We start from the raw sequence: 26,670 nt of genomic DNA, 5'->3' as shown, positions 1-26,670 counted from the left end.
GTTCAAGCTATTATACAGGCAGGGAAGCTCACTGAGCTGAATGCTGGCATATATGTGTGATTTTTTGAAAATGATGAAGAATAACAGTGATTTAGTGCTGAGAGACTCTCGGGTGCTGCATCATAAACTGGGTGGATGTAGATGAAGAAAGGAATGCTGTGTGTCTGTAATACTAATGATGTGTGCTCATTTTTTGTCAATGTTCTGATTGTAAGTTGTAAATGAATCACACCAACTTCTATTTTAAAGCAAACAAAACTTTTTACATTACATTTACATTTCAGCTTGTTTCTAATGAAAATGAACATTTCTATAATTCTATGGGATTCTGAGAAATCTGTCTAGTTGAACACAATTACATAGATGTTTGGCTTATAAATGAGCTACAATTTCGACAATTCAATTCAAATACAAAGTTTGCAGTTTGATTTAGTTCAATCAATCTTTATTTATATAGCACCAAATCACAACAGAAGTCATCTCAAAGCACTTTACACATAGAGCAGGTTCTAAACTGTACTCTTTATTTTCATTTAAAGAGACCCACTTGGCACTTGGCAACAGTGGCAAGAAAAAACTTTTAACAGGAAGAAACCTCAGGCAGAGCCAGACTCAGAAGTGGGCGGCCATCTGCCTCGACCGGTTGGGGTTGAGAGGAGAGAGAGGAAGGATAGAGGAGAGAAGCACAATGAAAATCAACAATGAAGCTAGAAGTTAACCTGTTAAGTTGAATACAAATAAAAAGGTTAGTGTTCATTTGAAAGGTAACTTTTAAATTTTACAACAACAACAAAAATCATAGTTTAAGTGATCCTGATCCAGAGTTAGTCTAGAGTGTGTTGCACAGTTTCATTTAATTATCATGATCTCAGAGTTTTTATTTGAATGTTTTAATAACATATGTGAAAACATAAAAATAAAACTTAAATCTAAATGTTAGTTTGCACCATACCATATGCACACAGGTGGATAAGACATTTCATATTTCATAATGGCATCCATAACATTCCAGACTGTTCTGAGAGCTGTGTAAGCCACATAATACAACCTTTACACTTTAGAGTCCCATCACTTATCATCACTGTGGGGAGACTTGGAGTTAAGGAAAGTTTTCCACATGTGGTTTTCTTTGCTTTATTTACATTTTTTAGTTTTTCCACCAAACTCACTGAAGCTCAGGTTTCCACTAAGATAAACAAAGAGTGTGTGCTGCACCACGCCATCAAATGGAAATATTCTATGTGCCTGTCTGATGCATCATTTACCCACAAATTATACCCAACAGATTTGGTATGTTTGTAAAATTTGCACCAGAAGTTTTGTGGGTTTGAACAGAGTTGGCTGCATAACAAGACGTTCACTGACTGGGACTGAAGGGGTTAAAATCATTCAGCAGGATAAGGTTGTCCTCTTTCAGCATCATGACTGGATTTACAACTGCTGTTGTTTAACATTAAACTCCTGGTTTGGTATAAATAAAGTGCATTATTATTATTATAAGGGATGTGATCAGCACTAGCAAACATTCATTAATGTATTGTATTAAGAAGAAATGATAATAGCAGTGATCACCGTTTGGATCAGCTGTTCATGTGATCAGGGTTTATAATGTAACATTGATAGACTGACCGCTGCTATCTCACGGTGGATAGTGCGTGTTCACAGCATGGTTCACAGCATGGTTCACAGTGACAGTGCAGAACTGACCTGGAAGAAAAACATCTTTTGAACATTAACTCTGCATTAACTGCAACATTCATCTTTGAGCCCAGCGGAACTTCCTGCAGCCTGCTGCCTGGACTGAAGCTGTGTGCTCTGCAGGTGATCACTTCCAACATCTACTTTACATCCATAGATATAGTTATTATCAGTCATTATATTAATGTAGCAATGTAGCAATGTGTTTGGAAGTTCTACGCGCGTGATCGGGAAGTCGTAGTTCAGACTGGACAACAGAGTCACATGATCGATGTCTGCTCACCACTGAACTAACTGAACCGTGTGTGTGTGTGTGTGTGTGTGTGTGTGTGTGTGTGTGTGCGTGTGCTCATGTGTGTGTCTGCAGCTGATTCTTCGGACCTCACCGATCATGGAGATTTCATTCGCAGGCAAACGAGCTCTGGTTACCGGAGCAGGAAAGGGTAATAAAACTACACACAAATACACAAATACACACACACACAGATGTATTGAGTGTGAACAGTGACACCATCAGGCTGCTGAGGGGAACACTGCAAGACCCTCACAGTCTGTAGGAAGTGGGGTACTGTGGCTCCAGATTCCCCCACACTCATCCAAAAAAGTCATTTAAATATTCAAATTGTAGTAATGTGTGTGTGTGTGTGTGTGTGTGTGTGTGTGTGTGTGTGTGTGTGTGTGTGTGTGTGTGTGTGTGTGTGTGTGTTGTCTTTTCTATATAAATGTAACTTCTCAAATACAGAACACTGTCTGTTATTCTCTTCTCTTCATCTTGCAGCCTGAAACACTGAACACAATCACAGACTTGAACATATAAGATGCATAAAACATAATGAATACATAGACACTGTGTACATCTGGGACCTCAGCTGAATTCATTTATAATAATATTCTATATAAACTCAGAGTCAATGAAGTGTTATATGATGGAGGTGTGTTGTGTTTCTCATTGGAGACCAATCTTTACCATGTTCCTCCAAAATACTTGAAAACATGTAAATAAAAGTCCTTAATAAACATCAGTATGACTTTTGTACGTACATGGCTTTGCTGAACCTGACAGATAAAAGTAATATGTTATTGTGGATACAGTCATTCTCACAGTGATACTGTAGTGTGGAGTGCTCAGCGCTTTATTCTTGGATCCCTATTATTCCACATTTAGCCGCTCACATCTTCGCTCCTCATCTGCTCCTTTATTGCAAGAAACTCAGCTTCTCATTTTTAATCAACTGTTTCTAAATATTTACTTTTATGTATGAGATACAGTTGCAACCAGATCATTTCAGGTCTTATTTTGAAACTAACTCTTAGATTCTCTCTAGATAATAATCTGACATGCAGAGGTCAATTCTCAATCAGATACTACCACTATTCTCATTGGGTTAAAGCTTCTTTGTGCCAACATATTTCATTTTGGGTTTTATTATCTTATATTTGTTTTAAATGTCTATTATAAATAGGGATCAAAACTTTTTCTTTTATATTTATGTTGTTTTGTATTATTTAGGTTGAAGTAATCAATAAACATACTAGGCTCTTAAGCCTATTAGATCATTTGCTTGTATTTGTTTAATTTCAACCTAATTAAACAAATATATCAAATGATAGTTTCTCCTCCATCATGTGAGCCAGAGTTATGAAATGTTACATGTTGTCTGAATGTCAGCAGTTGAATAAATGACAGTAAATACTCTAAAAGTGGAATCATTTAGATTTATTCAACCAATAAATAAGTAAACAAGATTATGAATCTGAGATATTCATAATAGATATTTAAAACAAATGGGATAATAACATAACACCAAAATTAAAGTCTTTTTAAATATGTAGGCAAGTTTAGTCAAGTTTAAATGCTTGATCGTTTTTAATGCTCCATGCTGCAGTTGCATTTGATGGTTAAATAAGTTGTGATACAATCCTAATCATTTAAATGAATCAATTTAATTCAAAATATGGTGACTGAAATAGAAAATAAACATTTTTATAACCTACAAAGTGTCTTTAATCATCCAGAATTTATTATTGAACCACAAAATCCTGTGAATCATTCATGTTGAGCCTCACGCATGAAGAAGAGATGATCACACTCTCCCCCAAACTCAGTCCAACGCAGTGAGAAAATGGAATAAAAACGCTTTGTTCCTGGAATGCAGTGTGGCAAAGCGTGAGACATGTGTGGAATGTGTGTGTGTGTGTGTGTGTGTGTGTGTGTGTGTGTGTGTGTGTGTGTGTGTGTGTGTGTGTGTGTGTGTGTGTGTGTGTGTGTGTGTGTGTGTGTGAGTGAGTGTGTGTCAGCTCTGGTGTCACAGCAGCAGCTCCACTCTGTAATAAGTCTTTGTGTTTATGGATGTTTTGTGTTGCAGGGATCGGCAGGGCTACGGCTCTGGCTCTGGCACGCTGCGGGGCAAAGGTCACGGCCGTCACCCGCACACAGGCAGACCTGAGCAGTCTGGTGCAGGAGGTACACACACACACACACACATACACACACACACACACCACAACCCATCTGAAGGGTCTCTGTACCTGACCTCTGACCCCTGCAACCCCTCCTCTGTTTGATCTGTCATTCCATCTCTCCACTCATTATCATCTGAGGTGTCAACTTTACTCTACACTCCACTGCTCTGCTCATACTCTTCCTCTATTGTCTCTCCTCCTCCTCCTCTTCTTCAGTGTTCTTAAAGACTGCATGAATCAGCTTGAAGAGGTTTTCACAAATATTTTGAACCTGTGTATATTCTCATCATGTGTCCCTGCATGTTTCCAACGGTAACAGATTTTCTACTAGTGATTAAGATAAGATGAGATATTCCTTTATTAGTCCCACAGTGGGGAAATTAACATTATTGCAGCAGCAAGTGGACAGTAAGAAAATAGAAGATCATCAATAAAAATAATAAAGAATAATAAATAATAAGTACACAAACAATAAAACAAACAACATTGGTAGTAAAAAAATAGTAAAAATATAGTAACATTATGTACAAAGTAATATTGGTGTCAAATGATAATATACCTGAGTTTATATTGTTTTTGCATTGATTTCAAGTAAAAATACGTACACACACACACACACACACACACGCACACACACACACACACACACACACACACACACACACACATACATATATACATAGTACATACACATACACACATATAAATATATATACACTTACATATATATATATATACACACATATAGCACAGTTGGAATTAAGTACAGTAGTATATCCAAAATACTTATATTGCACCATCATGTACATGAAAAAGTGCAGTTTTAAGATGAAATCAGGAATACTACTAGTATTTTTAACATGCAGTTTCCTGAGTTTCCAAGTAATACAACACAGCACAACAGGACTACTGCTAACAGGAAATGATTCTGTGTGACTCCACATGATCACTGTAGAATAGATCAATACTGCTTGTCTATCAAAGCCTTTAATCAAAACTATTATCTCATCCTCTCACAGTGTCCCTCCATCACCCCGGTGTGTGTGGACCTGGCAGACTGGGGGGCCACAGAGGCTTCCCTGAAGGACATTGGTCCCATTGATCTGCTGGTGAATAATGCCGCCTGTGCAAACCTGCAGCCATTTCTGGAGGTCACACCTGACCAGTTTGACCAGTAAGACAAATATAATATACACACCTGTACCCCTCAGTACAATGAGCTGTTTCAATCAACTCTGTTTTAAGGTGTCTTTCATCTCCAGGTCATTCAGTGTGAATGTGAAAGCTGTGCTGCATGTGTCCCAGGTATAATAATAGAACCAGAATCATATCACTACACCTGCATGTTGTGTATTCTTGGCTTTTACTGATCACACAAAGTTCTGTTGTCAGATTGTGGCAGGTGGTATGAAGGCCAGAGGATCAGGAGGCTCCATCGTCAACGTGTCCAGCCAGGCATCACAGTGTGCTCTCAGAGATCACACTGTCTACTGTGAGTAACACAGGAACAGCTGTGTGCCAACATTCACCTGCTCCACTTTCTAGCTTTTGATGTCAACCATAATCTTGTCATAATCTTTATCAGCAAATGCAGTTTGTGCCTCTGTTTAAAGATAGTTTCTAGATGTGAATCTGCTCCTTGAGCTTTTCCCTGATCATCTATTGACTCCTTTGCAATGACGTTTGACTTCTCCCCAGTGGCTGCTGTGTCTAGTTTTGCTGCTCATTCAGTCTCTTGGCACCCTGAATAGCAGGGTGAAAGTGTCAGTATTAGACAGTGCTAGATAAGTTTTTCAGTAATCATGAGACATAAAGAAGTTGAAGCTGATGACATGTTGGATTCAGTGTGAGTGTATAACTCCTGTCCAGCAGCACAGAGGTTGTGACAGCACCTCCATAGACGTTTATGTCTTAATGTCAATTAATAATATCCTTCTATTGAAGGCACTGAATAGTCTCTTTACCGTGCCAAGTTTTGGTACATTCACGCGCATCATTCTGGAGTTGAACACATGAGCTGGGTTCAGTCCTGAGTGGAATATTGTCCCCTTAACACTAGAACCTTTTGAGTTTTTATAATGTTAATAACTAAAAAACTACAAGCCTATCAACAGTCACTTTTCCTGAATATGTATTTTTGATGTTTCCTGAAGCCCATAAGGTGCTAAAATGAAACATTTATACCTCTGACCGCTGCCACAGTCATACAGACCGCAGTTCCCTTATTACACATTAATATCACCTATGGAAAGCTTCTTCATTTCGCGGGGGAGTTTTTTGTTGTTCTCTATGATTCATGCGTCTGTGATATTTTCCATCTGTTATTGTTTCCATTTGATATGACATTATTATACGTGCAACCAATCTGAAGAGAGATGCTTTCTAACAGTATGAACACCAGCAGCTACTGACCTGAGAGAGCCTCACCATCTTCAGATGCAGGTTGATTAAAGCAAAGAAGCCATGTGTAGACCCATCTCTGAAAACCAAAATATTATTTGAAAACAAAAATATTTCTACAAAGTAAATATCTATAAGCTTTTGTCTGTTAGAACGGCAGAAGAATGATGATTTTTATGAATAAATGATCCAATTTTATGTTGATGTGTGACCTTAATCTCCTGTAAAGGAGATTATTCTTATTTCTAGCATTATTATTATCATTATTGTTATTGTGTCTCCACAGAGGATTGCAGCAGCGTCAATAAAAATCCTGCAATTTGCCTGATGAAATAAACTATATAATATACTGTAGGCTGAGGTAAGATGGGATGGGAGAAATACAGCTTATCAATGCGCATTAAAAAACTGATGCAGAAAACCAAACTCTCACGGACACAGGACATTTTTAGTAACTTCAAACTAAAAAATGTATTATGGTGCATGCATGCATTCTGGTCTTCAGGTGACAGCTCTTTATATTGTCATGATCTTTTCCTCCGTCAGTTAGGGTCGGTGTTATGTCGAAGTTGTCCCCCTCATTTCAAAATGGTGTTTCTCATAGCACCACATCCGCGGTTGGAGTCAGGTTATGGTTATGGTGAGCTGGTTGGGGTTAAGGTGAAGGTTAAAAGCATACCTGAAGACGACTGATTGGGGTTACAATGGAGATGTAACACTGGTATTCAGGACTTGCCAGTGACAACCTCCAGTGTTTCAATATCTGCCAAGTGGTAGCTTCTACACCTACAGATGACAAACCTAGCTGTTAATTAACCCAACCTTCTAGAATGAACCCAACTTTCTAGATGGTTGGGATATTTTGATTTAGTTTCAGGCATACCAAACCGATACCGAACACCAGTATCAGTTCAAATGTGAAAGATACCCAACCCTAGCTCTCATACATTCCCTCTCATGATGTCTCAACAGGCATTTTGAATCATGCATCACATTAGTAGTTATTCTTTTATCATTAGTATATAAGTGTAGGTTTCAGGACAGGCACTTAGTTTTATCTGCCTCCACTGATGTTCCATATTGTTCACATGATGACAATTCAGTCCACACCTTCATTCACACATGAAAACAGTAAGATGTGATAGGATGATTCTGTCAAACTACCATTCACAAAGCCAAGACACAGGAGAAAAGTTTGATCCAGTGCCTGAATAAAAATGATGATGCTCCTATCCTTCTGTCTATGTCTTCATCTCCTTCAGGTGCCACTAAAGCAGCACTGGACATGCTGACTAAAGTCATGGCCCTGGAGCTGGGACCCCATCAGGTCAGATAGAGAGGGTACCTTGATAATTGGATAGTTTACTGACTGTCAGTAAACATCATCCTGTCTTATCAAATCTGCTCCACTCTCCCTACGATTAGTGTTAATACTTTGAATAATATGAATAATAATAGATTGTTTTTAATAGAATTAATGGAGTTATGTAGAACTGAATATTAAACAATCAATGTATCTGTTTCCTCTGTTAAATTATCTTAAAGTGATGGAATGTTTAACAGAATGTTTAACAGTGTTGTGTTCTGCTCAGATTCGGGTGAACAGTGTGAACCCCACAGTGGTGATGACTGAGATGGGTCGCATAGGCTGGAGTGACCCCGAAAAAGCTAAGGGCATGAAGTCCCGTATCCCCCTGGGTCGCTTTGCAGGTCAGTAACACACGGCAGAAGAAAATACATTCATTCATTTTTATTCTTCTATTCTGCAATACATGGGAAATATGCTTTATCCACTTTCTCCCTGAGAGTTAATACGCAGGTGCAGCCAGCTGCTGGTTAGCTTAGCTTAGCTTAGCTTAGCTTAGCACAAAGACAGAGAACAGGGAAACAGCTAGCCTGGCTCTGTCTGTCATTAGTTGAATCTGTTCAAAAAAGCAAAGTGTAAAAACAAGTTGTGGATTTATGCCATCTTATTATAATGCATCTTATGGCATTTATTTATGGTGCTCATTATACAATACAATAGGCTCAGTATAAGTAGCAGACTGTTAAGAAAATCATACAAAGACACAAACAAAACTTAAAATATCCTAATTAAATAGCTATCAGCATTCATTCTATCTTTATATTATATACAGCATACACTAGTTGAGCACTTGAGGGTACCAGGTTTGTTTCCACTGTGCTAAAACCTGTGCTCAATGACTGCCAACCTGCACTACAGCCTGAGAGGTTACACATAAATAATGGATGCTGGAAAAACTGCTGTTTGTAGAAATAGTTTCAGCACTAAAGCCCAGTACAAGGGCTTTGTAAAGGAACCTATAGGGTGGGCTCACACTGCTCAGCCTCCTCAGTGAGTTCATATCAGGCTGCTGAAAAGGAGGCTGAAGGTTGATTCAGATTCAGGAATGTGGATTCCATCCCTGTTGTGGAACAATGGAGCAGCTGTTCACCCTTGCCTTGCCTCTCTGGTCTATATGTTTTGTGGACTTGGGTGGCCCTTGTTGTGTCTTCTTTTAAAAGCTGTGTCCTCTCTTGCACTGATGTCTAAGCATGTACTTGGTCATTGTTGCACCGAGCCTCACCATCAATTCTCTTCATGGTTTTCTTTGACAGCAGAGCTACAGAGTGCAATCACATCTAAATCCTATCTTTTTTACAAGCGTGGGTATGAAATGTCAGTTTTTGAACTTTCTAACCTGCTGTAGGTGTTAACTGACATTCCTGTGTGTGTGTGTGTGTGTGTGTGTGTGTGTGTGTGTGTGTGTGTGTGTGCAGAGGTGGAAGACGTGGTGAACAGTATTTTATTCCTGCTGAGTGATAAGAGCAACATGACAAACGGAGTCAGTCTGCCAGTGGACGGAGGCTTCCTGAGCTGTTAACTAACATGAGTGACATCAGAGCTCCTGTCTCATTACCTGACTGTGTTATTCACACACAGGTCCATTCACTAAATAAACTCACACACTGTACAACCAGCGTGTAGCTTTGTTGTGTTATTTGCATTTTTCTCCACTTGCCTTTGCCATTAATTGGAAAGCATTCTCAGTAGTGTCAGTACAGATTACACAGGGAACAATCTGTGCAGTGATGGTAAAGAGGTTTATTTTAGAATACTGTATATGCAAATGTTGGTAAAGCCTGAGTCTTAAGGTGCTGTCATGTATTTATTATTGCTAGATGTCACTGTTAATACTGTTCTTTCTACTAAACAATGGCAGAATTTAATTTAGGTTTAATTTAACTGGAGTTTGTTTCTGATTACAGAACAAATCAGTAGAACAATATTTGCTGTGATCAGAGTCCACAGACTGAGGTAACCTGCAGATAGCCAGTGTGACCTGCAAGCAAACTTTTAAATATGCTACGTTTTGAAGATATAAGTTAGACTGAATGTTTTGGATACCATTAGACAATAGTGTCCACATTAAGAGACCTTTAATCTCAATTGAATTCCTCATCTTTATCATTTGATTTGATACATATAATTGATTCATTTTCCATATAATTTTCTATATAATTTAATCATTTAAATGAAATGTAATTATTGAATTGTAATTAAATCTAAATTCACTTCATTTCAATTGAAATTAATGTAGTTTGATTTGAAATAATAATCATTTAATTGTAATTTCATGTCATTTGAATGTCCTTTTATTTGAACTTATTTGACTTGACCGGCAGTATAATGATTAATGTTTCACTTCACATTCTCTCATTTAGACCTGTCACCTGTCAGCCAATCACTGTAGACACAATGATTACATTCATTCATTCATGAAGCATGATGTCATCCATAGCAACAGGGTCAACCTTCTCTTAGCTTTGGAATTCTTTCAGCTCTCAGCAGCTCTTATCTGGGAACATTTAGCTGAGAACTTTTATTTGTATTACGGACTAAGATAAGATCCTCCTGGTCTTATGTTGTCTGGATGGAGAAACATCAGTAAAATGCTTGTTTTGTTTTCATAAATAAAGTAAAGGCTTCATAAATCTGACAGTTGGTTAAGACTTAAACACAAGTTCTCCCTTGTTATTATAACTATATGTGGAGAATATCATCTCATTGATATTACCCTTAACCTCTCCTTTAACTTCCAAACAGGAAGCTGCAAGACCAACTCTAGCATCATATTTTCTGGGTTCATTGATGAAACATTTACTTGTACTTTACTAGGAAAAAGTCTAAATGTTACAATTCTTCACATTGCTTCAGTTATCTAAATAACTGTCTAAAACACAAATATATTCATTTTACCATCACACAAGACAAAGAAAGGCAGGAAACCACTTCATTGAAGAAGTTGAACTAGAGAATGTTAGGTCATTTTGTTTAAAAAAAGATTAAAATAGGTGCTGATTAATCTTCTGTTGGTTAACTATTCTTTAAATTGACTAATTGCCTCCTCTGTAAAGGACACATCTGTCTAAATTAAGCTGTAATCTACCAATTATTGTTCTTCCTTCCAGTACTGTTAATGTGAAACATTCTACTTAAAGCAACAATGACCATTTCCTCCTTTATTGAAATGTATCTGCTCAGAGTTTGATTTCATTACTGAGCAGTCTGTTTATGTCTGTCTTTGTATGCCCACATTGTAACTCTTCATGTATAAAGAGGAGGAGAAGGCAGTTCAGTGTAGTATAGTATAGTATAGTGTGGTTCAGTATAGTATAGTATAGTGTGGTTCAGTGTAGTATAGTATAGTGTGGTTCAGTATAGTATAGTATAGTATAGTATAGTATAGTATAATGTGGTTCAGTATAGTATAGTATAGTATAGTATAGTATAGTATAATGTGGTTCAGTATAGTATAGTATAGTATAGTATAGTATAATGTGGTTCAGTATAGTATAGTATAGTATAGTATAGTATAGTATAATGTGGTTCAGTATAGTATAGTATAGTGTAGTGTAATGGAGAATAAACCATGACAGAGAACAGAGTAACTTACATATACATTTGTATTTAGTATACAAAAAATTGAAATATTTCACCACACAGACATGTGAAGTAATAAAAAATAAGACAAACAGTTGGAACAAGTATACAAGTCATCTTACATTACATACGTACATGGCCAATGCATTTCATCATACAACCTCTCCTAAGAATTACAGTGGGTCAAATAACCAGAGAACTTCCATGCAATAGTAGATTAGAATTTTTTGCTGCGTTTCTCAGCTACATTTCGACACCTTAGCTAGGCAGGACCACACAACATTATTCAACCACACAGTTTGCTATGCCAACCAAAGACAGCGTGACAGAGTGAACTGCAGTGCTGCGTCTCGCCACACGAGGGAGACAGACACACTGCAGTCCAGCAACCATACAGAAATGCATTTCATAAAGGTGCAATCTGCACTGTTTGTCACAACAGACAAACTCCACAAAGATTGGCCCCTTTATTGTACACTGTTAGCAACACTTCTAACTTCAACATGAGTGACTATAATCCCTTTAGTTTGAATTGTTTTAGAGTTTTAAAAGCTAAATATTCAGGTACATGTAGATAGATATTCATAACGCATTCCTTTTCTAAGGATTATTCTGTACATCACTAGATGTCATTTATCTTTCTTAATGTTGACAAATTGTTGAAAAGTCTTGTGTATTACTACAGTACAATATGAAATAGTACCAAAAAACTTGACACTAAAAAACTTGGCTTGAAACAATACTGTCTTTTATGTTCTACCCCAAACTGTCAAACAGCTCTGTCTCAGCGATACCAGCACGAGCTCATCCACACACACGCATACATACACACACACACACACACGCGCACACACACACACACACACACACACACACACAGGAACAGAGACAAGATCTAAACAATGGGATAAATTAAGACAGAATATTTTAAGACCCATGCAAGCTCCTCCACACTCAGAGGCAGAACTCAGGCAGCAAGGTTTTACAGCCCCCATGTTTGGCATGCTCGTCTGTCACATGTTCACAGTTAGATGAAGTTACCCAAAGACACTTGACTAACATCAGATGTGTGACTACAGTAAGTCTCAACAAAGAACACATTCGTGTTGGAGGAACACATTAAAAAGTAAAACAATTTCAGGTAATTTGACAAATCAGTGTTAACTGGAGGTCCACTTACTCGCTTTTTCTGTAGCTTTCACCCGAGTTACTTTTGACTGCTATTTCAACACTACATTGAGTCTCTGCCATATATTCCTATCATCCTATCATTTGAAAGGAAATGTCTACTTTATTATTACTTGTTTTTTTAATATTCATTGTTTTGGCCATCATTATTGGTACTAATAACATTGTACTCACCAAATCAAATGCGAGCAGTTTATCTGACAGTTCATCCACATGATCTAAACCACTCAATGTCAAACTGAAAGATAGCACCTGAAATGTTTCTAATCATCTTTCTTTGCACAACAGAACTGTATAAATTGCATGTTGTATGCTGATGATAATATGCTGATGATAATATGCTGATGATAATATGCTGATGACAGTAGGATGGCAAAACAATATTACCATTCACCAAAGCTAGATTAACCTACCAGGTGGCCCAGGGGCAAAAATGAGCTACTTCAAGTCTTCTGTGTGTTTTTCTACACTCATATATTACCTGGCCCTAGATTTTCTGTGTGATTTGAAACAATGATTTGAGATCATAATAGCAAAATGACTTAGGTTTTGACAAAGATAAACACTTCAAGCTCAGGTAATAAAGCTACCTTAAAGTTCTCATTTCAGTCGATACTGTCAAGTTCAGATTAACCTGCTGCAGCCCCAGGGAAAAAGAGTCAGCTGTGGGAACCTACTGAACCCCCTTTGTTCCTGTACTTCAATTGGTTTGAGTTGTTACAAGTGTATTGAAGAATAGGCATAATATCAACACATATATTACAGGTAATATTACCAGGTGTTAACTCAGGGCCAGAGGTGGTTTTTCTATTATATTACAGTACATATGAATCAGTGAATTAAATAAGCACAGACTTCTAACACTGCTCCTGTCAGACTTTGTTCTTAAAATGTTTCGCCACATTTCCAGATCCCAGCAATGAATGGAGTGAATACAATGTTATTATTACTAATAGGAAAGACCCAGCTCTAATAAAACTGAATTTACAACATATTGCTCTCTTTTCTAACAGAAGGGCCACATTATTTACTCCTCGATTTATGATTTTTTGTGAGTTCAGACAGTAGTGGTTTCACTGTCACTGTGGACAGATGCCAGTGTGACGTTTTGTTTCACCATGCTGATCTTAAATCAGAAGCTGAGGGTAACTTCAGACCTGAAGGCATATTCACAGTTCACTTTCTAGCTAGTCAACACTGCATTAATTCAAGCAAGCATGGCTGAGAAAGAAGGGATGTTGACGAGTAATAGAAACCTTTTTTCAGCCCTCATGGCAACTTGATGTGTTTCTATGAGTACAAAGTAGGTGGACAGTAAATGTCTTTCACAGAGAACCTATGAACCTATTTAGTAATGGTAAAAAAATCAGATTAAATATTGGTCTTGTTACCAATATCGCTTTGAAAAAACATCAATATAAAGAAAGCAATCTCAGCAGTGCACACTCACTCTCGCTAGTTTTCTCTCATCCTCTCAGAGAAGTAGTGGTTGTTGTTCATGGTGATGTAGTGTAGTGTTTCAGCAGTGTTTCCTCCTCAGAACATGGTGCACCTCTTCCCCCTCTTCTTCACTGGCGGAGGGCAGAGCACGGCTCGGATGGCCTCGTCGAACACTGTCTTCAGGCCTCGCTGGGTCAGCGCGGAGCACTCCAGGTACTTCACAGCACCTGAAGACCAGGAGGAAGGCATGATGGGAAACATATCTCAGTGATACTGCTTGTCGTGTTCAAGTACAGCAACGGCTTTGGACGTTTAAATGGAGACAGTTAATATAAGCAGTCATCATTCACAGAGCCTCAGGATGCTCCAAACAAAGTGGATTCTTTACTAGCATCTGAAACGTCCTCACCCTAAAACTGCTTTGGTGTCAGAATTGAGGAAGGTTCATTTGTAACTCTGTAGAGACTCTGGAACTATTTCCTGACAAACTTTAATAACTTTATTAACATATCCATCCACCCAGTACTACCTGAGCACAGGTCTTGGTTTTGGTTTCTGTACAGACACAATAGCACCAAACCATTGACTACATATACAGATAGACATAGTGAGATGTGTTGTCTCCTGGTTTGAATGTTGAACTTTCTACAGAGTTGAACTTTCTGGTCAACACCATCTTTTCAATCAAGTAACATTAAACTTTGTGAAATATTGCGACAGAGCAGCAGGTCAACCAACTGTCAATCACAGCTGTTAATCAAATGCCCTCCAGGCAGATGTCAAGGCTACTATAAGTCTAATCTTATTAACGGAGCAATCATTTAAAAAAAATTACCAGTACACTTATTAGAGGGACTGAACTCAGAGATTGAGACCAGAATGACTCAAGAGTGAAAATTTACTGATTTACTATATCTCATATCTCAAAATGTGTTGAACTTAACTCAACCTGATTGAGCCATCTCTATCACTCAGTTTAGTTGTGTAATGCTAGAAAAATCCACTAGATGTCACTTAGTCTTTAAGTAGCATGCTTTCTCTATTTGCCTTCAAACAGGAAGCGAGAAAGAGAAAATTGACTCCAGATTCACAAATCATTTTTTAAAAACACGCTTTACCAAACAGTTGAATGGTTGTTTTATGGTAGCTAGCTAATGTAATTAAAATAGACTATTTACTATAAAATAAACATGTTTTTGGTATTTGTAAATGTATTTCATTTCATTTACCATGAAGGGACTTCTCAACCATTTGGTAGAGATCTATATCTTAATAACTATGGGGTCTGTTTAAAAAAAACTATTGATTGTTGTTATTATTGACCCAAGTAGCCTACATAAAAAAGAGCAAGAAGCTCAAGAAGCTGCAGACAGTCTGGCATGAAAGTGGCCCTTCACATTTCTCTTAATGTACAGACTAAACAAAGAGGACACATTAATCAGTGAGCTTTAGAGCTGTTAGCCAGCTTTTTTCTCTAACAGAACCAAGCTAGTGGTTTCCCCTCTGCTTGCAGTCTTTATGCTAAGGTAGGCTAACTACCTCCTAATATCATCAAGTGTGGCTCTACTGGATCTCTTTGCATGATTTACAGTTAAAAACACATTAATATACTGTGCTTATTTTTATTTAGTTAAGTGTGATCTGTATTCACACATTTTTGTAGCTTGTATGTGTTTTTGGTCATTGTGTGTCATTTATGTGATAGCTGCAGTAATGAAGGAATGTCACTTTGGGGATAAATAAAGTACTATCCATCCATCCATCCAACCATCCATCCATCCATCCATCCATCCATCCATCCATCCATCCATCCATCCTATACTATGTAAAACAGGCCATTTTAGCTCCTGTCTCTTTAAGGCCCCCCTCCTGATGAGCCCACTCTGTTCTGATTGGGCCTCTCGGGAGGTTATCTCAATAAACCATGAAAGAAACTAAATATAGTAGTAGGATTTCACTACTTTTTTGTACACGTTAGAGCTAAATCCCATCTGACATATGGGTGTGGAGAATGAAAACATTAGCAACAACCATGGCAACCATAGGCTAGGAAATGGATGCATTATGGGTATGTGCAAGAACAGGTTGAAGCCTTGACTTTTGACTTGATGGGAGTATTTCTACCTATAGTACATTCACCTCAAGCTTTGGAACTTTGACCATGTTTAGCACAGATCTCTGATCTAAGTAACAGAAAACAACAAAAAGTGGAATATACCGCCTTTAAGGTTTTTTTTTTTGCTTGCCTTTTCTTACTGGAGGGGGTTCCTTGATCAAACTCTGCTTAAATGTGAACACAGCACATGTCTGGCATTCTTACTGTATGACAGAGTAATATTGGCTTCTTGAATCATCTTCATTGACCTGATTTGCATCCTTACATTTGATCTCATTGATTGTCAGGCTAATCACTGTTCATGTGTAGCAAAATAAAGTATAATAAGTGATTGAATCTTCATAGCAAACATATCCAGTAGTGCACATTGGTCCACTCAGCCTCACCAATCTCTCTTGCCATGGCCAGGCCCTGCGGGTAGGTGATGGGGGAGAGCTTCTTGTCCCGCAGCCTCTCGATGGTATCCTTGTCATCTCGCAGATCCAGTTTGGTGCCCACCAGGATGATGGGTGTGTTGGGGCAATGGTGTCTCACCTCAGGGTACCACTACGGCCCCACACACACACACACACACACACACACACACCCCCACACAATTTGCATATACAAAGGACAGAGTCAATGAGAGAGGAGAAAGAGAACAGTTAGCTGGATGTACGGGTAGAGCGTCAAGCGCCTTTCTACGATGACATTCAACAGATTTTGTGAGTAGGAGAAATAGAAAAGGCTATTTGTAATAGAACGGTTTGAATGGAAGCATAACTGTATGAACACAAAACATCCTCAGGCAAAGCAACCTCCAATAAACAATCACATGATGAGAGAATCCCTTCAGACGAGAAGCACCCAGACTCTGCAGAGAGAGAGTGTGGACCGTCAGGAAAGTGTGATTTCATATGTGAGCGTCTCATGATGCTCAGCAGATGAAACCACAGCAGGCCGTCACGCTCACTCTGCACAGTGTTTGAACTCATTCAGACCTTGACTTATAACCTCTCTCTGTACTTCATCCCATTAGGGGAATCGGTTCAAATCTAGAGGGTTCTAAGCTGAGGTCTGGATAGGTAGGGCAGCTGTGTGATAAGCCAGGTGGGCCAAAGATATGCCTCCTAGTGGTCAGACTCGGCGTGGAGGGGGGCAAAGGGGGGTGGAGAGGGGGGGCCAGTCAGCCTACTGACCTTAGCTCGGACGTTCTCAAAGGAAGCCGGACTGACCAGGGAGAAGCATATCAAGAACACATCCTGGGAGAGAATCAGAAACATGGCTAGTTGAGAGCAACATCTGTGTATGTGTGTGTGTGTGTGCGTGTGTGTGTGTAGAAGAGTGTGTGTGTTTCCCTGTAACTACAAAAATGTTTCTTCTTAATTTTCAGTTGACACTTAAAGTCATTTTTCTTTTTTCTAAAGTGTGCTGTCCTCAAATAATTCTTAGTCAGGGATTCACTGACTAGTTATTTTACTATAACTAACACTTGTTTTATCACTACATGCTGATAAAGACTTTTGTGTGACATCATATCACTTTGTATGTCACTAATATATCACTTAACCTTATGAAGTTAAGTATGATACATGGAGAAATATCTGTGTTTCAGACTTAGTTCTCAGAATTCTGATTTTTTTCTCAGAAAGTCAGAATTCTCCCACAGTGGTCCTAATCCTCTTCTGTACATTTGACATACAGAGCAGACTACTAGGGAGTAAACTAGGGAGAGACATGACACACAGGTCACCTAGCTGGAAGTCCAACTGTGGACATTGAATACATAGCAGACACTTTGTGGTGTCCAACCCTTTAAAATGTAATGATTTATTGATTACACTATAACCGTAACTGTGTGTGTGTGTGTGTGTGTGTGTGTGTGTGTGTGTGTGTGTGTGTGTGTGTGTGTGTGTGTGTGTGTGTGTGTGTGTGTGTGGCAGGGGGAAAAGGTTTCTGAATACCGTCTGTGGGTAAGACAGTGGTCTGAGCCTATCGTAGTCCTCCTGTCCTGCTGTATCCCAAAGGCCCAGATTCACTGGTTTCCCATCCACCATCACATTGGCGGAGTAGTTGTCAAAGCTGCAGGAGGATGGATACTTCACTTAGTCAAATTCAGTTACATGTTCTTTATTCCCTACATGAGTGCACTGAAGATAAACCAGAGCAAAGAAGTAAGAACACATCAAAATCACAGACGTCTGTAAGAATGTGAATGATTAGATCCAGCCTTAGAACATAAATAACCTTACGCAATAATATATTGTCTTTCTTTTGGGAAATTTCAGTATTTTGTAACTTGGTTCTTGTCAAAATTTTGGCCATTCTGAATGTGGACATAACACTAACTTTGGATCTCTGATCTTAGAAGAGATTTTTAGAATTGGGGCAAGTAACATAAGCAAAGCATTCCAAATAAACTTCGGTTTTAAATAAAACATTTTAAACTATTGTCTCAGAATTTAACCAAGTAAACACAGGATGGATTAGCTGTTGTGGCTAACTGCATATCCATGCCGCTGTGATGCTGCTGAAAAATCATGGTAGTTTTCGAATGCTAACAGAAAATCATTATTAATTCATCTTTCCCTTTGTTTAAATCATAATGGGTTCTAATTATTATCTATTTATTCATCCTCAAATATGGATAGTAAAGAACATGCATGACTATTCCAGAAACACAAGTGGAATTCTTCCAGTTACAAACAACTCATTGATTTCTTGCATTACTCAGCCAACGATCGAGAATGTTGACCTATGAATATCAACTTTTGGCTCCTAAATTAAAGGAACACTCCCACCTTTGGGGAAACATGCATATCTTAACTCAGAACCAGTCAGATGGGATTTTATTTGATCTCTGTGCCTCCAACACAGATAGGTCTGAGGCGTGTTGTCTTAGCTTAGCACAAAGACTGGAACCAAAGGGAAACTGTTAGCATGTGTCCTTTGATTAATATTACTGCTAACCATACTGTTTTTTGGCCTTTCTGAAGGTGACTTTTAGGTGTCAGATACACACTTAAATATGTAAACACCAGCTGCTGCTAAATCAACAATCAGTGACACCATCACCAAGTCAAAGTATTTATTTAACTACATATTTCTTGTAATGTTGAGTCACAAATGTGGTTTATGAGTTAAGATACTGATCATGAATGACTGGTGCTATCTAATGGATGAATACAATGTCCCAAATATTCATTTAAAATATATGTGAATGAATGTGAATGCATTTTAGTCATTGTAATGAACTCAGGTACACCTTTTGATTGCTGTGGCACTATTTGTAGATTGCCACCAGGTGGTGTATGTATGTTTAATTGTAGCCAAAATGTCAGCAATACATTAAAATCATTGATCTTGTGTGTGTGTGGTCATCATCTATTCAAATATGTACATTCACATTTATATTATGAAAGATGTTACTGCCATGTACAGAACCAGACAACCCATGATGATTCTAGAAAATAACATCTTCCTAGAAATGTAGAAAAAACCCATTCAATAATGGGTTAAAAAGAAAAAAAAGAAATTGACGTGCAGTAATCTAAAGCACATTATTACACAGATGGAAGAGAGCAATATACTTGAGGTCATCTATGATAGTATACAGTATGTCATTTTATGTTACAAAATCAATATACATTGTGATTTTTTTAAGGAAAATCAATTGGGAGGTTGTTTATATATGACGCTTTAGAAACATGATGATAACTAAGCCATCGCCATGACAACTGAGTAAACTCAATCCTCTGATAAAGACTGTAAAACATGGCTGAAAGCTGCAGATGATATAGACAGGAAAGACTAAATACCTGACAAACAAAATAACTTCTTCTTCATTCAACCTTTATTTACAGTCTAGAGAATCATTGAAGGAGAGAGAGGAGACCACTGTGAACTAATGAGAAGCTATTCAAATGTGCCAATTATGAAAGATATATAGATTAAGATTATTAAAATAAAATTAGATATGTAAGATAATGTACAGTTATGTTAAACAATTGTAAATATAGTTTACAGTTTTTTCATTTAAACAACAGATATATTTTGAGGAGGGGCTGTAATTTGTTCCGTAATATATAAAAATCTCAGTCTGCCATAAATCTGTAACATTGAATGGACTGGACTTATATGGACCATTCTACTGAGCTGGTGCAAAGTCAGCGTGGGAAAAATGCTGGAAAAAATGTTTCTTTTTCACAAATCTTTTTTATGTGTGCAGATGATATAATATCTAAAGTATACACTTGTAGTAATTGTACACTTAATCCTCATATTGTATTTTCAGAAAGTTTTAGAATATTTTTCCTTTCCCAAAATGTGTCACTACCAAAACACACAACATATAATAAAAAGGGTTATATTAACTTGTTCATTTTTTTGTTTATTTTTATCTTTTTATCTATTGAAATGTTTTCAGAGGTAAAACAATAACAATTCAAATTGGAATAATATTTTGAGTGTCATTTTTGCAATTCATTGGATTTTGCTAAAATTGATTATACTGTAGCAAACTTCAGATCCATTAGTTTTAATACACATTAAACCAAACACTACCATAACATCTTAGTTGATAACTCAATGTACTTTACAGTATGTTTCTGTTGTGACAGACATACTTCCTGATAGAAAATGTAGGTTTGTGGCTAAAATCAGTCTCAGTCCACACCATAGACTGTACAAAAGACACACACTCAAATGTTCACTGTTTCAGTAGTGACATAACAATTGCGACAGCGTTTTTTTGTATAAAATTTCCTGAATTACAAATAAATTAAAAGAGAAATATATGTATTTGTTTGTACTTAACTTTCAAAAAGTTCAAAAAGATCTTTTGAGAAACAACAATGGAAAAATTGGCAAAAATGATTTCAGTATCATTTTCACTCATTTACATTTAAGCGTTAATGTTGGGGACAGACACCTCGCAACAGTACCCAGAAATGATGATTATATATATATATATATATTAAACTTACTGCTATCTGAAATATTAGGGTTATTTGGGGTTTCAATAGATATTAGCAAGATCTTTGTAAACATCGAAGATTTATAAACTTAAATGCTTTTTAAATTAGTTTTTTGGTTGGGGGACAGCAGTTTGCACCAATGGTAGCATGGCCCTTATAGCACTTTTCTAGTCTTTTTGACCACTCAAAGCTCTTTGAATCAGCCACAGTGGAGTAACACCATCACAGATCTGATTTATACCATCTCATCTCATCTCATATACTGTCATGTTACCCGGCTCTAAAGGTTAGCACGGTGCTTTAACAGGAAACCACTGCTTATATCAAATAACAATGAGAGCGTGCATGTGCAGTGTATGCTTTACTTACACAGTGGGGATGTATTCACCAGGGAAGGCATTGGTGGTGTAGCTAATCAGCAGACAGGTCTTACCCACAGCCCTGAACAACAGAGAGGAGAGGAGACAACACATGAGCACAGATTGATAATCCAGCTGCATAGACATTTACACATCTGTATACTGAAACTACATGTGTAGGACTGTATGTGTGAGTAGATACGGACTGTATGTGCAGGCAGGCAGCTACTCTCTTTCATTAAGTGCCACACAGACACTGGCCTACATTCATGTTGCCGGAGGGACAAAGTAGCCCCCTATGATACACCCCCCCCCCCCTCCCCTCCAACTCCACTGCCCTCCACCCCCTCTCCACTACACACTCACTCACTCACTCACTTACAAACACAGGCACAACCTACCTCTCTCCTGCTCACATACAGTACACACAACTCCCCCCCCTTCCCACACTGTACTATACAAGCCACAGGATGCCCCCACAGATTGGTGGTGGCATAGACGGGTATTGGCTGTGTGCTCATGCGTGATGTAACGGGCAATTTTGTGTGCATGTCTCCATAGACACAGCAAATGGTGGTGACACACAGAGTGCCAATATGTGTGAGGGTGCCATGAGACTGATTTGAGGTCAGTGGGTTTATGTGGCTCTGATGGAGAGCATGACAGACAGATTGAGGATGAGAAAGAGTGCAGGCCTTAATATTAGCAGCTCCTATTCATCTGTTCATTTTTTACAGGGAAGAAGAATTCTTATTAAATCAGCACTCTGATGGTATCATACTACAACTATAACATGAAACACAGGCCAGGATATCTTGACTTTTAGCCCCTGTATTAGGTCAAACTAAGAAAAACCTGGATACTACACTTCCCATCATGCAATTCAATTGTGTCACTTGTTTAAGGTGTGTGGAGATTGAATACAAAGTGAATTCTTCTATGTAGCACCATTTCTTTATGATACAATTCAATTCAATTCAATTCAGTGATGAAAACAGATGTGAGGTTGCAGTGGGGGGAGTGAGCTCAGATTAAGAGTGTACATGGTACAAGTTGTAAACCATGTAAAGTGAATTCAAACATTTTCTTCTAAACACATTAAATAGGTCATAAATGTATTTCTAAAAAAGGTGTAAAAAGCATTTCAACCATTTAGATTTGAATTGTGGAGCTAGGCTTCACAAACTGTGTTTCAACATTTCTGTGTTCAGGATTTAGTGGGAGGGTCTGAAAATCATAAACCCACCCCTGCTTCTGTAGAGGTATAAATACATTCAGCACACACTACTACTACAGTCTACAGTTAGCCAGTTAGCTGAGCTAGCTGCAGAGTTAGCTGCCGAACTAGCCGCTGAACTAGCCGCCGAGCTAGCCACTGAGTTAGCAGCAGAAAGCTCTCAGACGTAGCGTCCATGTTTTTGGTAGAGGTGGTGACTTTGATTGACAGGTGACACTTGGTAGGGGGCGGGGTTTCAGCAGACTCGGCGGGCACTCCCACAACATTTGGGAGCAGAGAAAGAGGCTGATTTTTACACTTTGAAGCCTAATTTCATATATTTGGTGATTTTTTTAATCATTCAAATTTGGCAGGGTGGTTAACAACACACTTTTCTGTGGTATGTCAAACTCAGAACACATATTTATTCTTACTTTACACAGACTTTAAGGTGTGTTCAGATTGTGTTCTACGTGGCATCATTTCTTTATAATTCAATTCAATGATGAAAACAGATGTGAGGTTGCAGTAGGAGTGAGCTCAGATTAAGAGTGTACATGGTACAAGTTGGAGATGTTACACCTTAAATGAAAAATCCTCTTAATGTTGGTGGTTTATGAGTCTAGTCTAGAGGAGAATGACAGGAGTCTGAAGGAAAATAATAAAAAAGGAGTTCCTGGTAAATTCTCAGATCCGTCAGTGTGACTTCTCACAGTGTGTTCAGACAGAGTGTGAAGAGAATTGTAAATGAGGCAAATACACAGAAGTAGGGGAAGTGAGTGCAAATAGAGGTGAATTTGCACCGGATGGCACAAACTGAGAAAAACTGTGGGTTGAGAATAGTTCAGCTTGTGTAGGGCTGCAGTTAAAGATTATTTGCATTATTAATCAACCTGCTGATTATTTTCTCTATTAATAAATATGTCTATATATAATGTCAGAAAATAGTGAAGCATGATTGTTATAACTTCTTAGAGCCTACAGTGATGATTTCAAGTGTCTGATCCATCAAACTTGAAAAATGACTAAAATGACTATTAAGTTATTAAAATGAATTATCTGATCTATCAATTAATCGACTATTACAGGTCTTAACTTTGAAGGGAATTATAAATGCATTAGGAGGGAAAAAGGAAGATATCAGGATTAACTGGAGTTCCTATGTTGCCACACTGAACACTGACTGAAAGATTGCATATAATATCAACAGATACACACAAGCGACTGAAAATAAATGCAAATTCCCCCTGCAGAGTGTAGACACGTCACTGAGAGTAGAAAACATTTCTACTGAAGCACAAAACAGACTTGTTATATATTTGGTACACCGACTGTTTGAGGGGAATAAACACAGCTCAGCAGTCCAAATCTTACAAATACAGAGAAGCAAACATTCATATCTGTCTAACCACACCTTCACACACACACACACACACACACACACACACACACACACAGTGCATAACCTGCTAGCTGTTCGGTGCTGATTTCTTCTGCACATGCATGCTGACAGGGGGGCGCGGGGGGACTGAACACAGACTGCAAAATCACTCCACATGCAAAAAATGCGCTTTATGATGAGTGCGACCACACCTTTAGACCCAGCCTGACTGTAAACACCCCCACCTCTGTCAAAACTCCTCACCTCTAGTCTGTAATGCAGGCTTTCTCTTAAAAACATGTCATCTCCAAACCTAAGCTGACATAACCCTGATATGAGAAATGAAACTATGACATAACACTGAGGCTGTTATTTTAAGACTTTAGAAAGCTTAGTGTTAAGTGTACGGAATGTCCCTTTAGGATATGTTTTTACCTTTGAGAATCCAGAACAATGTCTTCCTGCACATATGTGATATAAGCTACAGCACTGCTGTACTGTACTGTAGAAGAGGCTCAGTGTCAAACCCACATTAATTAATCCTACATTTATTTTGAAAAGGTTGAAGAATTCTGACAAAGCAGCATTATACATTAATAATTCAATGGAGATTTTTTAAAAATGTCTATACATATTTAATTTCTATACATTGACATGGTTTTTTCCTGGTCTTAATCAACAAGCAGGCCTGATATTAAGATGTAGTGTTCGTATTGACACATGCAGTAAGAAACGCTCAGTGAGAACAGAATGAGGGCAGCGGGGCCTGTTTGCTACTGACAGGGCCACAAATTCCTTAGCGTGCATCAGCACTTCAGCCTGCCTCCAGTGGCCTACGAGGCGTGTAGGTGTTCCCGCATATCATCCGGACGCTCGCCGCTCCCACAGCTACGATGAGCGGGAGGCCACGATGCGATCGACCCGAACACACAAACCACAAAGCAGAGGAGCTGTCGAGCATCCGCCAGCACACCGCACAAAACCAGGGCGACGACATATCGGTGAGCCCCAGCCCCTTTTCCTACATAGCATCCTCCCATCCATCCATCCTTCCTTCCATCCATCCATCCATCCATCCGTGGACACATCACTGAATCACACAGGAGAAAAAAAGAGCCGGAGCTGCGGTGTGTAAGGATGCTCTTACCCGTCGCCCACCACCACACATTTGATCGCTTGCATTTGGACAGCCGCTGGAGGCTTTCAGGGAGCCGGCGCTGGTGCTTGAATAGATCCGACAGTGTGCGCTGAGGTCTCGGATGAGAGCAGCGGGCCAGTCCGCTCAGCGATGGAGCCGCAGTGAAAGGGGTCGATGACGAGCTGTGCCGAGAGAGTCCGGAAAATACCGAGTTTGTTTAAAGCGACAGAGAGCGGACTAGATGAATCAGCAGCGGAAGAGGAAGGGGCTTCACTGTTTCTACTTCCGGATTCGTTTCAATTGTTTTCCTGAGGACGTTATTACTATTAATATCATTTCATCACTCATAGAAAAGAAAAAAACGATCACTTGTTAAGAATCACAAAAAGGTAAAATATCTAAATAAAAAATATTGACAAAAAATGAATAATGAAATCAGAAATAAACAAATAAATGAATAATCATGATGACATGAGTCCAAATGCCTGCAATCTTATATTCATTTTAAAAGGTCAGAACTGTAAAAAAGTATAACATATTACATTTTATGATAGAAAATATGGATCTATTGATTGTTTAAAGATAATATAAATCTATATTTTAAAAACAGCTGCCCCATGTAACAATACTTAACATATTAAAACATAGTATCTATAGCGCCACCATGTGGTCGGTTATTAGGTGTTTTGGCTAATAGCTCATCAGTGAGAATTGTCAATATCATTTTTGCACAGTATTTATTGGAAAAAGCTGATACAATTGATATAAGCCCCGCCCATTTGTGCCCGAAAATGTTTCCACCATTTTGGATTGTTTTTGGAAATATATGTTTTGCTTCTTCTGCTACATGATGAAGAATCACCTGACAGGTCTGCTTTCTGTCCACAGAGTCCAAACTAAACATGGAGAAGCACTGTTCACTTTTTATGCTCCACATATCTGAAGGAACTCCCAGAAAACTCTCACTTCTTTTAAATCAAAGCTGCTGCTATTCACTCCATCTCACACTGTAACATTTACTCTGCTGTTTTTATTTCCAATTTAAAACCTTTTAATTGTATTTTAATGTTATTATATATTGCTTCATGATTCCTTTTATGTTTTATGTAAGGCACTTTGAATTGCCTTGTTGTACCCCCCCCCCCCCCCCCACACACACACACACATAATTCTCTGAGTTTATGATTCATTTTCTCAGCTGCACCATTTCATCTTTATTAAGGGCTCCGCTACTTACACTAAAACTGTGTTCCAATTGCTTTTGTTCATTTTTATGGTTTTACTTGTATTTATTCTAATTAATGTATAAACCCTTTGCCCTCACCTCTGTATGTGAGTGGTGCAACATAAATGCTCTTGCCTTGTTGATAA

The 26,670-nt window shown here is 38.3% G+C and overlaps 2 protein-coding genes across 2 annotated transcripts; one reads left to right on the top strand and one right to left on the bottom strand.

The window, feature by feature from the left end:
* Positions 1–1,711: 1,711 nt before the first annotated feature.
* Positions 1,712–9,537, top strand: dcxr (dicarbonyl/L-xylulose reductase). The gene is made up of 9 exons (XM_053340963.1): positions 1,712–1,821; positions 2,066–2,141; positions 4,065–4,162; positions 5,181–5,335; positions 5,424–5,466; positions 5,554–5,653; positions 7,824–7,888; positions 8,154–8,271; positions 9,343–9,537. Exons 2-9 carry the CDS (start codon positions 2,090–2,092, stop codon positions 9,444–9,446), a joined length of 735 nt encoding a protein of 244 aa, XP_053196938.1. The 5' UTR covers positions 1,712–1,821; positions 2,066–2,089; the 3' UTR covers positions 9,447–9,537.
* Positions 9,538–13,796: 4,259 nt separating this feature from the next.
* On the bottom strand, positions 13,797–25,443 carry rac3b (Rac family small GTPase 3b). The gene is made up of 6 exons (XM_053340965.1): positions 25,309–25,443; positions 21,575–21,646; positions 18,194–18,311; positions 17,429–17,491; positions 16,637–16,796; positions 13,797–14,361 (listed from the first exon to the last, which is right to left on the bottom strand). Exons 1-6 carry the CDS (start codon positions 25,341–25,343, stop codon positions 14,231–14,233), a joined length of 579 nt encoding a protein of 192 aa, XP_053196940.1. The 5' UTR covers positions 25,344–25,443; the 3' UTR covers positions 13,797–14,230.
* Between the last annotated feature and the right edge of the window lie 1,227 nt (positions 25,444–26,670).

The sequence above is a fragment of the Scomber japonicus genome, chromosome 20, assembly GCF_027409825.1.
Source record: "Scomber japonicus isolate fScoJap1 chromosome 20, fScoJap1.pri, whole genome shotgun sequence".
In the NCBI taxonomy this organism is placed as follows: domain Eukaryota; kingdom Metazoa; phylum Chordata; class Actinopteri; order Scombriformes; family Scombridae; genus Scomber; species Scomber japonicus.
The sequence above is the reverse complement of the archived record's forward strand: the minus strand, read 5'-3'. Positions and strand labels throughout refer to the sequence as shown.